The 17,403-nt window shown below is 40.0% G+C and overlaps 1 protein-coding gene across 1 annotated transcript in view; it reads right to left on the reverse strand.

The window, feature by feature from the left end:
- Positions 1 to 322: 322 nt before the first annotated feature.
- Positions 323 to 17,403, reverse strand: part of TRIM59 (tripartite motif containing 59) — a 23,200-nt gene continuing 6,119 nt past the window's right edge. Inside the window, exon 2 of the mRNA XM_056563187.1 lies at positions 323 to 3,843. Within this exon, the coding sequence (XP_056419162.1) occupies positions 2,647 to 3,843 (1,197 nt within the window). The 3' untranslated portion in view covers positions 323 to 2,646. The remainder of the gene's footprint in view (positions 3,844 to 17,403) is intronic.

Here is a 17,403-nt window from a genome sequence, read left to right on the forward strand (position 1 = left end):
TAAGAACTCAACTTGTCGTGTTTGGAGGAGAAAGAATGCTGAGTTGTTTGTAGGTGACCAAATACTCATTTTCCACCATCATTTGCAAATACATTCTTTAAAAATCAGATGTGATGTAAATGTGAATGTAAATGTGATTTTATGGATTTTTTTTCTCATTTTGTCTCTCATAGTTGAGGTATACATATGATGAAAATTACAGGCCTCTCTCATCTTTTTAAGTAGGAGAACTTGCACAATTGGTGGCTGACTAAATACTTTTTGCTCCACTGTAATAATGGATGAGAAAAAAAGGGTTCTAGTGATCAATTGTCACCGCTTCACTGTTTCAGTTACGGTAAGTTTAATTTTGCCGTATGCAAAAAAGTAGTCAACTATATGACATAAAAGTATTTGTTAAAATCCTTTTTTTTATTTTTTATTTATAATGTAAGTCAATTGAAAAAGCATTATGCTGTGTTAGCATACGTTAAACTGACAGCAATAACGCTGTTTGAACGCACCCTAAATATTATTCTTATCATCATATCAGAGTATCTGAAAATTGTTCTCTAACATTTTGATGACCCTTAATTTAATATCCTTATAAATGCATATTTAAAATACAGATTATTGTCAGCATCTTTCCAAAGACAGTAATTATACTACATTCAATGTTCTTGCAGTTGATCTGTTAGAGGCAGTAAAAAATCAGCAAGTGTTAGGGTATGTTCGCACATGCAATATTTTGCTGAATGTTTTTCAGCAGATTTTCCGCAGCAGATTTTGCAACCCATTGAAGTCAATGAGCAGTAAAATCATCTGTAGAAAATCTGCAGCAAAACACACACGTGTGAGTGTACTCTTAGACTACATTCACATGGCCAGATCTTCTGCAAGTTAAAGCTGCAGCAGATTTTTCGCAGATTACATTGACTCAATGGGGTCTGCTGCAGATTTTCTGCTGTAGAAAATTAGCCACAGCTTTAACCCGCAGTGGGAAACTCGCAGAGGATCTGGTTGTGTGAACGTACCCTTAGAGGAGAAATCCAGTTTAGGAAAATGTATCCCCTCTTCAAAGGATAGGGGCTAAGTGTCTTATCGCAGGGTAGGGGTGGTTGACTATTGGGCCCCCCAGCTCTCTCTATGTATAGAGCTGTGTCGACTACCACACCACATATTGTGTGCAATCATCATAGACCCTCATAAATTCGCCAGATGTATTTTCTTAGCTCCATTTTTTACATACATCTACATATATAGAAAACATCACATACAGCCATCTTGAGCTAAAATTAACAGCATTTTAAGTAATGCTTTACAGTAGCCATACTTACCATAGGACCTATAACCGGAACTGAATCGTTTCCATGGAAAAGTGCTTTAGGAATAAGGGAAAGGAGGGGAGCCGTGACTATCACCTATTGTGAATGGTGTAAACCTGTGTTACCTATATTTAACAAAAAATTAAAAACTTGATTTAACCACTTGCTGACCACCCATAGTTTTGTAAACATCAAGATGGTGAGCAGTTGACTTCAGAAGGTTGACAGTGAAAGCCGCTCACTCCAGATAGAAGGTGGGGACAGTTTATTACCATCCCTGCCTTCCCAAGTTTTGTGCACACAACTCAGCAAGGGCTAGATAATATGTCAGCCACAGTTACAGAGGAAATACAATTTGTAAACACAATATGTAAAATAAAAAAATATGAAGTAAACGCAAAGTAAAGAATAACGTAATGCATTTAAAGAAATAAAAAATCAATGGGCCAAACAGCTACTGGCTCCAACCCTATATATAAACAACCATAACGGCACTTTTAATAATAAAAAGTTGTTTAAAAAACATTAAAACTACTTATTTTCACTTAGTTTTCTTTTTTCATTTTCACTTAGTTTTCCGGAAAAAAAAATATATATATAAAAATATTTTTAAAGCTTTAAAATGTGTCTGTTCATGCGGGGGAAAAAGTGATCCCGTCTAGAAGAGGTTAACCGCTTAGTGACAAGCCAATTTTGGCCTTGTTGTCCAAACAGCAATCTTAAAGGGATACTTCGGTGGCAAAACATTTTTTTAAATCAACTGGTGCCAGAAAGTTAACCAGATTTGTCAATTACTTCTATTTAAAAATCTTAATCCTTCCAGTACTTATAAGCTACTGTATACTACAGAGGAAGTTGTATAGTTCTTTTCTGTCTAACCACAGTGCTCTCTGCTGACACCTCTGTCCATGTCAGGAACTGTCCAGAGCAGGATAGGTTTGCTATGTGGAACTGTTAGTGCTCTGGGCAGATCCTGACACTTCCGAACAGAGGTGTCAGCAGAGAGTGTGTTGAGACAGAAAATAAAGTCCTCTGTAGTATACAGCAGCTGATTAAGTACTGGAACGATTAAGCTTTTTAAATAGAAGTAATTTACAAATATGTATAACATTCTGGCACCAGCTGATAAAAAAATAAAAATAAATAAAGTTTGCCACCAGAGTACAGCTTTAAATAATTTCTTTATCGCATTCTAAGAGCTATAAATTATTTATTGTTTCATTGTCGTAGCCATATGTGAGAACATATGATGCCTAAGTTATGTACTATTTGTGTACTGACAAAGAGGGTTAAGGGCGATCCTTTATGGCAGTGTTTATTGCAGTGAAATACCATATACGTGTTAGAGCCTAAGTAAAGAATGCAGTTGGGCAATAAAGTCAAGATATAAGCTTGAAAATTTGTGAGAAACGGTCTTTACTGCAGTCACAGGACTCTCTCCAAAATTAAGAACTGGCCCCATGATTTCAGAAAGGCATGTCCAATATCGAATAGTAAAGTCTGATGATATTCCTGAGTTGAAGTAAACTAATAATGATATAAGACTGACAAATAATAGAGAAACGACTAATATCCATGTGCATTGAGGGCTGCTTGGAATTGCTCTGTGGTCCTCCTGAAAATGAATGCCAAACTTTGGTATGGGCAGAAGATTAACATCTCCAGTATTTGTCTTCAGCCATTTATCTTTTATCATTTGCCCAACCCTGGGGTAGATCTCAACAGGGTGAATGGGAAGAAGCTGTTGCTTCTTTAAGGCTATCATTCTTTGCTGTATGTCATGAATAGTCTCTAGGTATACCAGTGGAGACTCTTCTGTCTGAGCAGAACTGCTCAGAGACACTAGATCCAATTCTTCGTCTTGAATTTGCCTCATCTCCTCTATTTGTAAAGAAAAAACATCTACCACTTGTTGGTTAAGATCATTAAGGGCAGCTAGAAAATCTTGCTTCTTCTGCTCAAGTACTTCTATTAAATTGTCGAAAAACGTTACCACCTCCTTTTTGTCCTCCAGTACAATGTTTTTACAATTGGTCATCTGCTCCTCTAATGATCTGATAACAGAGGACACACCTGTGAAGTTCTTATGACTGAGGGTAGCTAGTAACATAGAAGCTGTCTGCTGCTCCTTTGCATAAGCAACATCTGGGTCATCTACAGGGTGACCTTTATGTGGTCCTACTGTAAGGCATTGGCCACATATCAATTTTCTATCTTTAAGACAAAACATGTTTAGCTGATATCTACTATGTTCAGCACAGGTTTTCGATCGATGGTTACTTTTATATTTTTCCACAATGGACTTTAATGCAAAGTTGACTGGCAGTGAATGAACTCCAGTGGGAACATCTGTAAACCCTCTGCAAGCTGGACATTTCAATCTCCCCAGTGACAATCTCCATAAATAGCTATCTGAAGACTTCATTAAGTGTTCAAGGCACTTTCTGCAAAAAGAATGAGAACACTGTAGAATTCGAGGATCATCATACATGCTCAAGCAGACAGAGCAAGTCATTTCTTCTTCTAAATGGTCCATTTCCTAAAACAAATGGAATACAGTAAATTTAAAAATGAGAACATACAAACTGAGGTAGGCATAACCGACAAAGTGCAAGAAGTGCCAATCAGTATATAAAAAAACAGGAAATCGAATCAGAAGAGGAAAGTATCATGCACAAAAAGAAATGCACATTTCAAATATCAGCCAAGTATTAATGTACAATATTCCCTGTCTATATAGCAAAAACAATACAAAATAATCTAAATGCACAAGAAAGCAATAGCAAACATCACCTAGAAGGGACCAAAACAGTGTGTGTGTGTGTGTGTGTGGGGGGGGGGGGGGCATTGTATTATTGTGTTATATAATAAAGGAATATTGTACATTGATAAGTATGAGAATGAGACCTAAAAAGGAAAGATGTGGATGCGTAACTACAAAGTCTTTACATAAACCAAATAGCATCAAAACTCTTCAATGCTTACCCAATTAAAAAAAAAAAAATGTCACCATCTTATTTTTGTAAATGGGAAATTAACCCCTTAAGGACCAAGCCCATTTTCACCTTTGGGACCAGGCCAATATCATTTTGGCATTTTAGTTTTTTCCTCCTCACCTTCTAAAAAATCGTAACTCTTTGATATTTTCATCCACAGACTAGTATGAGGGCTTGTTTTTTGCGCGACCAGTTGTCCTTTGTAATGACATCACTAATTTTACCATAAAATGTATGGCACAACCCAAAAAAAATATTTTGACAGTACTTTTTATTGATCCCACATTTGTGTATTTAAAACTTTTATTAATTTTTTTAAATAAAATGTGACAAAAAAAAGCAGCAATTTTGGATTTTTTTTATTTTTATGTTCACTCAATTCACTGTACGGGATCATTAACATTATATTTTAATAGTTCGGACATTTATGCACGCGGCGATACCAGATATGTTTATTCATTTTTTTAAAACACTTTTTGGGGGGTAAAATAGGAAAAAGGGACACTACATTTTTATTGGGGGAGGGAATTTTTAACATTTTTTAAACTTTTTTTTTTTTTACTTCTTTCTTTTTTTAACCAGTTCAGCATAAAATGTAGCCGCACTGCCGCTGATGCCATGATCTGTATTGATCACAGCATCTGAGAGGTTAATGCAGGACATCCACGCGATCGCGAATGTCGCCCATTACCGGCAGGTCCCGGGCTCCTATCAGCTACCAGAACCTGTCGCACATGACCCGAGCACACGTCCTTGGTCGTTAAGGGGTTAAGAGAACCAAAACCCTCTGTAAACTACTGGATTTTAGTTCCTCCATGGGATGGAGGACTAGATCAGTCTCCAATCTATGGATTGCCAGCTGTTGTTATACTTTCAAGCATGACCTGACAGGCAAAGATTATCAGGACATACTGGGAGTTGTAGTTTATTAACAGCTGGATGGTCACTGGTTGGATTCTTCTGATGTACACTTTCAAAGGGGTACTATAAATTTTAAGTATTCAGCACATGGGTGTAACACACTAGTATATATTTATTCATTTTTTTTTAGTTTCTAAATAATAAAGCATATTAATTTCATAGGTTTATTCATAATTTATTCATAAGATATTTTGCACACACGAACCCTTTAGGAGTCTTCGAATGTCTACAGTAACAGAACACTTTGAACATGGAGAAATCATGTCTTCATGCGGTATACTGTAGAGAGTGCAGTTGATGTCTTGGATTGTCCTATAAAAATCTATACCAACTGTTCAACATCAGTGACTCACACAGATTTTCTTTCTTTAAAAAAAAGGTTTAGTATAATTTTGTGTCCTCGCTTGGTTGCATATTATGAGCATGTATATTACAAGCCATCTATCACTTCCCGGCGACAATGTAAGTGATCTAATATTGAAGAAGGGGCAGATGGATCAATCTGCACATCTGTTGGTTCTCACTACAAACATTAGCAAATATAAAAAAAAAAAATGAAAATATTGTAATAAATATTGTAAATAATTTACACAAGGAAGATTTGTTGTAGAAATGTCTGCAACTGTTCTATTTATTTCAATTGGGTATGCTAAAATCCGTGCACATGCTGCAAAAAACAACTCCATTTACATATATACAGTGGGGAGAACAAGTATTTGATACAATGCCGATTTTGCAGGTTTTCCTAATTACAAAGCATGTAGAGGTCAGTAATTTTTATTATAGGTACTCTTCAACTGTGAGAGATCTAAAACAAAAATTCAGAAAATCACATTGTATGACTTAAAAAAAAAAAAAATGCATCTGCATTTTATTGGACTGAAGTACATGATATAAGTATTTGATCACCTACCAACCAGTAAGAATTCCGGCTCTCATAGACTGTTATTTTTTCTTTAACCCCTTAAGGACTTAGCCCATTTTCACCTTAAAGGAAAACTGTCAGTTTGCTCCCCGTGCACTTACCAGTGGTACTGGCTGGTAGTGCGGGGGAAGCTGATCAGTTTGATGCATACCATGCCGTGCTGCGGGCCGAGCGGCGGTTACATCACAGTGCCAGATGAAGGTAGTAACTCCACCCGTGCCAGTTAGCAGCTAATTTGCATATCAAGAAGAAAGAAGATAACGGCCGAACAGTGTGGCGGTCGGGCATGGCATGCATCAAACTGATCCGTGTCCCCCGCACTACCAGCCAGTAATGCTGGTTAGTGCGGTGGGAGCAAGGTGAAAGTTTTCATTTAAAGGGGTACTCTGCCCCTAGCATCTTATCCCCTATCCAAAGCATAGGGGATAAGATGTCAGATCACTGGGGTCCCCCGGGATCTCCGCTGCAGCACCCCGCTATCATTACTGCACAGAGGAAACTTGCTCTGTGCGTAATGACGGGCAATACAGGGTCCGGAGCATCGTTACATCACGGCTCAGCCCCCTCATGATGTCACGGCCCGCCCCCTTAATGCAAGTCTATGGGAGGGGGCGTGATGGCCACCACGCCCCTTCCCATAGACTTGAATTAAGGGGGCGGACCGTGACATCATGAGGGGGCTGAGCCGTGACGTAACGATGCTCCGGACCCTGTATTGCCCGTCATTACGCACAGAGCAAGTTTCCTCTGTGCAGTAATGATAGCGGGGCGCTGCAGCGGAGATCCCGGGGGACCCCAGTGATCTGACATCTTATCCCCTATGCTTTGGATAGGGGATAAGATGCTAGGGGCAGAGTACCCCTTTAACCCCTTAAGGACTGAGCCCTTTTTCGCAATTCTGACCACCGTCGCTTTACGAATTAATAACTCGAAAACGCTTTTACAGAATATTCTGATTCTGAGATTGTTTTTTCGTGACATTCTACTTTATTTTGGTGGTAAATTTTCGGCGTTACTTACATCCTTTTTTGGTGAAAAATCTTTGAAGCTCTCTACTTGTAAGTAAAATGGATATTCCCAGTAAATTTTATTTTTATTCACAAATACAATATATCCACTTTATGTTGGCATCATAAAATGGACATATTTTTGCTTTTTGAAAAAATTAGAGGGCTTCAAAGTAGAGCAGCAATTTTCAAAAATGTCATGAAAATTGCAAAATCTGAAGAGACAGATGTTACAAAACTACAATTCCCAGCATGCCTGGGCAGTCTAGGCATGCTGAGAGTTGTAGTTTGGCAACATCTGGAGGGCTACCGTTTGGGCACCACTGTAATAGTGGTCTCCAAACTGTGACCCTCCAGATGTTGTAAAATTACAACTCCCAGTGACGATCGGGGGTTCCCACGCATCTTCTCCTCCAGGTACCGGCCTCCATCTTCTCCCCACGTTCCCCACGACATCCAGGGGTGGGCAGAACGGGGGGTTGCCATAGCAAACCACTGTCCTGCACTGCCATTGGTCAGAATCAGTTCTGACCAATGGCAGGGGATAGGAGGAGATTGCAGCACTGCGACCTCGCTCCTAGCCCTCAGGATGATCGGGACTGTCACTGACCGCTCCGATCATCCCTATTTTCCGGATGATCGGGTCACCAGAAACTCGATCAGCCCGGAATAGCAGAAAATCACATGTCTGAATTGACATGTGATTTTCTGCGATCGCCGACATGAGGGGGGGGGGGTCGCCCCTGGACGATGTGCCGGGAATGCCTGCTGAATGATTTCAGCAGGCATCCCGGTCCCCAACCGGCTAGCGGCGGGGACCGGAATTCCCATTGGCGTATGCATACGCCCCACGTCCTTAAGAACTCGGGATGCAGGGCGTAGGCATACGCCCGGCATTCTGAAGAGGTTAAGGACACAGCCAATTTTATTTTTGCGTTTTTGTTTTTTCCTCCTCGCCTTCTATGATTCATAACTCTTTTATATTTCCATTCCCAGACACATATGAGGGCTTGTTTTTTGTGTGACCAGTTGTACTTTGTAATTACATAATTTTACCCTAAAATGTATGGTAAACCCCAAAAAATATTTTTTGTGTAAAGAAATTTAAACGAAAATCCTAATTTTTCAAATTTGGGGGGTTTTGTTTTCGCGCTGTACACTTTACGGTAAAAATTACATGTTTTCTTTGTTCTATGGGTCAATACCATTAAAATGATGCCCATTGTTACATAGATTTCTATTATTTTACTGCTTTTAAAAAATTTCAAACTTTTTTTAAAAAAATCAGTATGTTTAAAATTGCCCTATTTTGACCACCTCAAACTTTCTTATTTTCCGTATTCAGGGATGTTTGGGGGCAAATTTTTTGCGCCATGATCTGTAGTTTGTTTTGATATCCCGTATGCATATATGTGACTTTTTGCTCGCTTTTTATTTTAAAAAAAATTGCAGTTTAATGTAACAAAAAAGCTGAATTTTTTAACTTTTTTTTTTACGTTTACGCCGTTTTAACGTTAACGCCGATCATTAACATTTTATTTTCATAGCACAAAAGAAAAAGTCAGCCTGGCACTGCTATTGCATACACCTGTCGAATGTCTTATCAATGGACACAATGCTGCAGCATGACTTTATAGACAGCAGATGGTGGTGCAAAACTTATCATAGCAAGAATATATAATCCATAATATCCAGTTGAGTGAAGAACAAAATAAAACGAACAGTGCAGGGAGGTGATGAGGGGAGGAGGTGAGCTTTAGCCGAAGCTCACCTCCTTCCCTCGTTGCCTCCCTGCACTGTTCGTTTTTACGGATGTTGAATTAAGTATACAGATGAAGCAGCAATTGCGGTGAGTGCACTTATTTTGTTCTTCACTCAACTGGATATTATATTTTTATAGTTAGGACATTTACACACGCAACGATACCAAATATGTTTATTTATCTTTTTTAATGCTTTTTTGTATTAATATGAAGAAAAGGGGTGATCTAAAACTTTATTGGGGAGGGGCTTTTTCAAAAATGTTCATTTTTTTTTTAACATTTATTTTACACTTTTTTAGTCCCCAAAGGAGACTATTTATAGCAATCATTAGATTGCTAATACTGTTCAGTGCTATGCACAGGTCATAGCACTGATCAGTATTATCGGCAATCTTTTGCTCTGGTCTGCTGGAAGGCAGATCAGTGCAGAGGACCCCGGGAGACGGACGGAGGCAGGTGAGGGGACCTCCGTCCACCATCTTGGCTGATCTGATCCCCACGGAAGTGCTGCGGGCAATCAGACCAGCCATTATTAGTGTCGCACTGCCGCAGATGCCATGATCTCTATTGATCACTGCACCTGAGGGGTTAAGGCAGACATCAGCGCAATCGCTGATGTCCACGATTACTGGCGGGTCCGCGGCTGCTGACAGACGCCAGGACCCGCCTGGAATAAAGCCGCACCGAAAATGTACGGCGCTGTGCGCTAAGTGATGCTATGCAGCGCCATACATTTACGGCGCATGTCCTTAAGGGGTTAAGAAGCCCTCCTGTTCTCCACTCATTACCTGTATTAACTGCACCTGTTTGAACTCGTTACCTGTATAAAAGACACCTGTCCACACAGTCAATCAAACAAACAGACTCTAATCTCTCCACAATGGCCAAGACCAGTGAGCTGTGTAAGGACATCAGGGATAAAATTGCAGACCTGGACAAGGCTGGGATGGGCTACAGGACAAAAGGCAAGCAGCTTGGTGAGAAGGCAACAACAGTTGGCGCAATTAATAGAAAATGGAAGAAGTTCAAGATGATGGTCAATCTCCCTCTGTCTGGGGCTCCATGCAAGATCTCACCTTGTGGGGCATCAATGATCATGAGGAAGGTGAGGGATCAGCCCAAAACTACACGGCAGGAGCAGGTCAATGACCTGGTGACCTGGGACCACAGTCTCCAAGAAAACCATTAGTAACACACTATGCCATCATGGATTAAAATCCTGCAGTGCACGCAAGGTCCCTCTGCTCAAGCCAGCGCATGTTCAGGCCCATCTGAAGTTTGCCAATGATCATCTGGATGATCCAGAGGAGGAATGGGAGACGGTCATGTGATCTGATGAGACAAAAATAGAGCTTTTTGGCCTAAACTCCACTCCCCATGTTTGGAGGAAGAAGAAGGATGAGTAGAGCCTCAAGAACACCATCCCAACCATGAATCATGGAGGTGGAAACATCATTCTTTGGGACTGTGCCCATGTATCATAGATGTGCCCATGTATCATGAGATCTTGGCCAACAACAGCCTTCCCTCAGTAAGAGCATTGAAGATGGGTCATGGCTTTGTCTTCCAGCATGACAACGACCTGCTAAAAATAATATTCCTCTGATATTGAAGATTTAGTTCAATTAGAAATGATAAATGAGGAACAGGACCAGCCACAAGTCTTAAAAAGATTTTGAAGAATAATTTTGAAGAAACAATAAATAAAATATTAATCCCTTAAGGACTCAGGACAATTTTATTTTTATGTTTTTCATTTTTTCAAAATCAGAACTCTTTTATATTTTTATCCACAGACTAGTATGAGGGCTCATTTTTTTGCTCCGTGATCTGTACTTATTTTTTATAATTTTTTTTACAACATATGCATATGTAAAACTTTTAATACATTTTTTTATAAATTTTTTTTAATTGTAATTGTGCAAACTTCCAATAAAAATGACAGTTAAAAAAAAAGCAGCAATTTAACGTTCACGCCGTACACCATACGGGATAATTAACATTTTATTTTAATAGTTCGGATATTTATGCACGCGGCGATACCAAATATGTTTATTGAAAAAAAAAAGGGACAATTTACATTTTTATTGGGGGAGTGGATTTTTCTAATTTTTGTTTTTGTTTTTTCCTTTTTTTTTTTTACACTTTAATAGTCCCCATAGGGGACTATTTATAGCAATAATTTGATTGCTAATACTGTTCCGTGCTATACATAGGGCATAGCACTGATCAGTGGTATCAGCTATCTTCTGCTCTGGTCTGCCCGATCTCAGACCAGAGCAGAAGATGCCGGGACACGGACTGAGGCAGGTGAGGGGACCTCTGTCCACCATTGCAGATGATCGTATCGCCACGCTCCCGCAGATGCCGTGATCTGTATTGATCACGGCATCTGAGGGGTTAATGACAGACATCCGCGCAGTCGCGGATGTCGGCCATTACCGGCAGGTCCCTGGCTGCTATCAACAGCCGGGAACTGCGGCGCATGTCCTGGTGCGTTAAATCCTACCGCAACATGAAGTACATTTATGTACTGCTGTGTCTGCCTGTGTAAAGTAGAGCTGCGTCCTACATGTGAGATTTCCGAACCTAAAGGGGCGTGGCTTAATTATACACTGCAGACGTGCTGCGAGCTCGGGCTCTGCCCTCGCTCCTCCTCGCTCTAGCTCGGGCAGGAGCTGAGGGGAGGAGTGGTTCGGTTTTCTCACGGGTTCGGAAATCTCACCTCACACGTCCTTCCCCTGTACAGTGCTTGTATGCACGCTCCTGGGAGGGAGCGCAGAATACAAGAAGAAGGCGGAAGCAGCAGTCCCGGCCTGGCTTCATGTGACGGCGCGCCTGCCGGGACACGCCTCCTTCCGCTCCTCTGTGAAAGAGTGCTCCTGAGCTACCAAAGCTGAATATATAAAGGTATTTACATGTGGTTTACACCCGCAATAAACACAGGGATAGGCTTAGTTACAGTTAGGGACAGATGGGCAGGGGGATTAGGGAAAGTTTAGTTGATGACAGGTGCTCTTTTATAATAAGTAAAATAATCTTAAGAAAGACTGCATGGGCTGGCCTGAGAAAACAGCAGTGAACTATAAATATTCACAATGTGAATTTCTATTAGAGCCAGACACACTTAGCAAAGCTAAAAAGGCCTTAATTCTACATGGACAAAAAAAATGTCACACTTAACATTTATTTGTTCATTAAATAATTTTGTAATTTGAAACTAATTAAACAATTCAAGATAGACCATATTGGTGTTACACCAAAACTATTTTCAGACTCCTAATGTCAAGGTAAACAGAGCTTTAGGCTACAGTCCCACCTTACCTGGATTATGAGTGTGGGCGGCATAAATAATTTACCAAATGAAAGTAGATATACATACACAGGATCCCATAAAATTGTCTTTTTTTACATACACCTAAAAGTAATTTTTTATGGTAGAGAATACTGCAGCCTACTATGCTATTTACAGCCCCCCCCCTCCCCCCAATTAAAAAAAAAAACAACATAAAAAAAAACTGCGGGTTTGGCATATGTTTGTGTGGTCTTCTCAACTAATAGGAATGTGGAATGCTTTTCATTTTCAGGGCTGTATTTACAACTGTTAACCTAAATACTAACTACACTGTATTAGTTTATTGTCACAGTTATATAAAATATTCATTATAATAAATGGTCTCCTGATATTCCTACACATTGCCCACATAATAGTGCCTTCTAAAATACTACATCAACCAAAGAAACTCTGGCACTGCATCATAGGTAATAGTTCACACTGAGTATGATGGCTGGAAACCACACTCAATTAACACCTATAAGTCGTGCAGGCGGGGCTCAACTTGACATGATATGAAGAATAATGGTGGCAAGAAGAATAAAAGGTGGCACTCACCAATACTGGCAAAATCTCTTTAATCTTCATAAAAGGTGCAAATGACAAGATACAGCAGGAAATTATATAGCTAGCCACCTGTATCATTCCCTGCTGTGTCTTGTCGTTTGCACCTTTTAAGAAGATTAAAGAGATTTTGCTGGAATTGGTGAGTGCCACTTATCATTCTTCTTGCCTTCTAAAATGCTGGTGCTTTTTATGGGGCAATGTTTATGAGGGATGCTCTGCTGGCGTAGATCCTGGGATCCAAGAAGTGCTGCTGATAATAGACTAATTATATTCAGTACACAGGAAGGCTGCCTATATCTTTTGTTGTTTTATGCACAGGGTGATGCATAGGGTTAAATAGCACTAAATTCCCAAAATCCGGGAACCCTACAATATAAAATTTTACTTTTATTTCTTTATTTTGAAATTAATTATAAACTGGTGAGAAATCAAGATTAGTGAATGACAACCACAAACACTGAGTCAGATTGGGTTTTTTAAGTCATTGCTGTTTAAAATAGTACACACAACACCCCCCCCCCCCGACGTTTCGCCGGCCGTACCCGGCTTTATCAAGGGTCGGGGTGCTAATGGATACGGCCGGCGGAACGTCGGGGGGGGGGGGGCGGTTGTGTGTACTATTTTAAACAGCAACATTGAGTCAGAGCCTGTATAAAAATACCAGAGTTGGAATTAATAGGAAAATCATTAAATAGGACTAAAGATGGCAAATGGATAAAAAATATATGTCCAACTAACTGGAAATTACAAAAGGGGAATGACTTAAAAACCCCAATCTGACTCAATGGCCCTGATTTACTAAGAGTAGATTGTAGGTTTCTTTGTGGGTTTTAATTCCCTACAATTTTTTTTCCACGGTATTTACTACGGTTTCCCTACATTTTTCTTTTTTTTTTTTTTTTTACACATGCTCTGATCTGTAGGGGTTTTCTCAGCTCAAATCCACCACATTTTATGTGGAAACCTTAGTAAATATGTTGTTTTTTGTGAAAATGTCGGGAACACGCCCCTTTTCAGAGACCACGCCTCCTTTCCCCGGTGACCACGTCCCTTTTTTGGATTTTCTTAGCAAAATGGAGAGTTGGTCAGGGTTTTTTAAATTCTGGCGCAAATTCTGGTGCACAACCCGACAAAACATGTCTGGTTTGCAATAGTAAATGAGGGCCAATGTTTGTGGTTTTAATTCACTAATTTTGATTTCTCACCAGTTTATAATTAATTTCAAAATAAAGAAATAAAAGTTAAAATTTATATTGTAGGGTTCCCGAGTTTTGGGAATTTAGTCCTAGGAAGGCGCAAGCCTGAATGGGAATTGGAGTGTGTGTTATAAATCCCTGGGAGACACCTTGTGGGTAATTTGGATCTGTAAATAGCACTAAAAACACAATTGTAGATGTTTAGTCCAACTTCAAGTCTACAGATAAAAACTCCAATCTTATTGATTGCCTTGTTTCAGTTTAACAAAACAGGATCGATACAGATAAACAGCATCTGCAGCGCTGCGGTCACTAAAATGGATGATCGGATCTCGCCCGCAGCCCTACCGCGGAGATCCGATCGTCCAGAACGGCAGATGGAGGTCCCGTCGCCTGTCTCCGATGCCTTCCACGGGTCTTCTGCTCTGGCCTGAGATTGAGCAGACCAGAGTAGAAGATGACCAAAAACATTGATTAGTGCAATGCCCTATGCATAGCATTGAATAGTATTAGCAATCAAATGATTGCTATCAATATTCCCTATGAAGACTATTAAAGTGTAAAAAATAAAAGTAAAAAAAAGTAAAAAATTTAAGTTAGAAAAAAATTTGGAAAAATTCCCTCCCCCAATAATTTAAATTGTCCCATTTTCCCCATTTCATTTAAAAAACATGTATAAACATATTTGGTATCGCCACATGTGTAAATATCCAAACTATTAAAATATAATGTTAATGATACCGTCTGGTGAACGACGTGTACGTAAAAAAGAAAAGTCCAAAATTGCTACTTTTATGACATTTTATTCCTCAAAAAAATTGATAAAAAATGTATTAAAAGTTTTATTTTATATGCAAATATGGTATCAATAAAAAGTACAGATTATGGTGCAAAAAATGAGCCCTCATACCGCCGCTTATACTGAAAAATGAAAAGGTTATAGGTCTTCAAAATAGAGGGATTTTAAATGTATTAATTTGGTTAAAAATTTAGCAATTTTTTTTTAAGCGCAACAATAATAGAAAAGTATGTAATCATGAATATCATTTTAATCGTATTGACCCAAAGAATAAAGAACACGTCATGTTTACCGTAAATTGTACGGCATGAAAACGAAACATTCCAAACTTTGCTAAATTGCAGTTTTCTTTTTAATCTCCCCACACAAATAGTATTTTTTTGGTTATGCCATACATTTTATGGTAAAGTGAGTGATGGCATTACAACGGACAACTGGTTGCGCAAAAAACAAGCCCTCATACTTGACTGTGGTTGAAAATACAAAAGAGTTATGATTTTTTGAAGGCGAGGAGGAAAAAACAATAGCGTAAAAAAAAAATTGTCGATAAGGCCAAAATGGGTCCTTAAAGGGGTACTCCGCCCCTAGACATCTTATCCCCTATCCAAAGATGTCAGATCGCCGTGGTCCCGCTGCTGGGGAGCCCTGGGGTCCCCGCTGCGGCACCCTGCTCTCATTATAGCACAGAACGAGTTCGCTCTGTGCGTAATGACGGGCGATACGGGGGACGGAGCAGCGTGACGTCATGGCTCCGCCCCTCGTGACATCACGGCACGTCCCCTTAATGCAAGTCTATGGGAGGGGGCGTGACGACCGCCACGCCCCCTCCCATAGACTTGTATTGAAAGGGGCGGGCTGTGACATCACGAGGGGCGAAGCCATGACCTAACTATGCTCCGGCCCCTGTATCGCTGGTCATTACGTGCAGAGCGAACTCGCTCTGTGCAGTATTGATAGCGCGGTGCCGCAGCGGGGATCCCAGGGCTCCCCAGCAGTGGGACTGCGGCGATCTGACATCTTATCCCCTATCCTTTGGATAGGGGATAAGATGTCTAGGGGCAGAGTACCCCTTTAAGGGGTTCATGAGTCTTGGCCACTGTTTTAGTATAATGTTTCCCTTTGCTACGTCCTTAACTTCAAGGGTACTAGGATACCTGGCTCTATGAATGCAGTTAGATGGGATGACTTGTTAAAAAAAATGTTAATAAGTAAATAAACTAAAATACTAAATGAATGAAATATGCAGTTTATTAAAGTTCAGCCTATCAAAATAGCTAATATCCCTTCAGATTTCTGATATACATAACTTCCCTTTTCTGGACTTCCTGTCAATGGTCTCATTGAAGAACAGACCTTTCTTTAGCATGAAATGTCTGCTTCCAGGGAACAAGAGATTGTACTGAGCTGCAAAACACAGGGACCCCAAAACAATACATTTCGGTATGGCATAGGCTCGTGCTCCTGTACACATTAGATCTATTGTTAGTGGAAATCAGGGTGTGTGTGTGTGTGTGTGTGTGTGTGTGTGGGGGGGGGGGGGTGATCTTTCAGACACACTCAGACGTCTGCTCTAGGGGGAGACATTTATCGACCGGTTGGATTTTTCCTGTCCAATTCTATTGTTTCCCCTCAGAATAATCGCCACCACAGGTGACTGGCAGCTGCTCACTCCACCCTCCTCCGTAGGGATTAATATGCACGTTCAGCCAGTCAAATTTTCATATTAATGTGGAAGGGGGGGGGGGCTAAGGGTGGTAACTGCTGCCCACCATGTATTTCTTATAAGGAAGGCCAGTTTTAGTGTCATTTTTATTGTATTTTGTCTCAGACATGGTTTAAACACGTAACACTCAAAAAGCGACCCCCCCCCTTCCTCATTCCAAGACCCCCCCCCCTTCCTCATTTTCTCCCCAACACTCCTACATCTTCATGAGCTGATCAATAAATAATAAAATGTTTATTGAGGTGAACTGGACAGGATGGAAAACGACTGGGCCTGAAAGGGTTGAAAAAACTGCATTTATTCCTGTCTGGCCATTAATCGGCCATTCTCAGTCTTTTTTAGTGCAAATCCATACAATGAGTCAGCAGTAACAATGTAACGTGCTGTATCTGTGATAAAAATGTTATCCAGTCAATGTATTTTGAATTATATTTCTCTTAAAATGATGACAGTTCTCTCACTGTTTCCACAGTCTAGTGAATGCAGTACAGACTTATGTATAATCCACTATAGTCTCCAATATAACTGCTCCCTTTTGATGTTATGCAGTTAGTGCACCCAATTCTGTGTGTGCGATAACTATATGTTGGGGTTAATACAATGCACAATGTAGTGGTAAATGTGCCTCCATAGGCCAGCCACGCCCGTTCTTCAATGTACACTGACCAATATAAAAAAGGAGAAATACAACAATACATATGACTTATATTTCTAGCACTAAATGTATCAGTGTGTAAACAGCTTAGCAGCATTTTGTGCTCAGTGTACCAGGATCTAAAATGTATTGATTTATTTTTTAGCTGTTTATTGGGCACTAATTTCATTTTCACCATGCAACTATGTAAATATGTATATTTCTAGACGTACA

This window comes from Hyla sarda, chromosome 3 (assembly GCF_029499605.1).
Source record: "Hyla sarda isolate aHylSar1 chromosome 3, aHylSar1.hap1, whole genome shotgun sequence".
Taxonomy (NCBI): Eukaryota; Metazoa; Chordata; class Amphibia; order Anura; family Hylidae; genus Hyla; species Hyla sarda.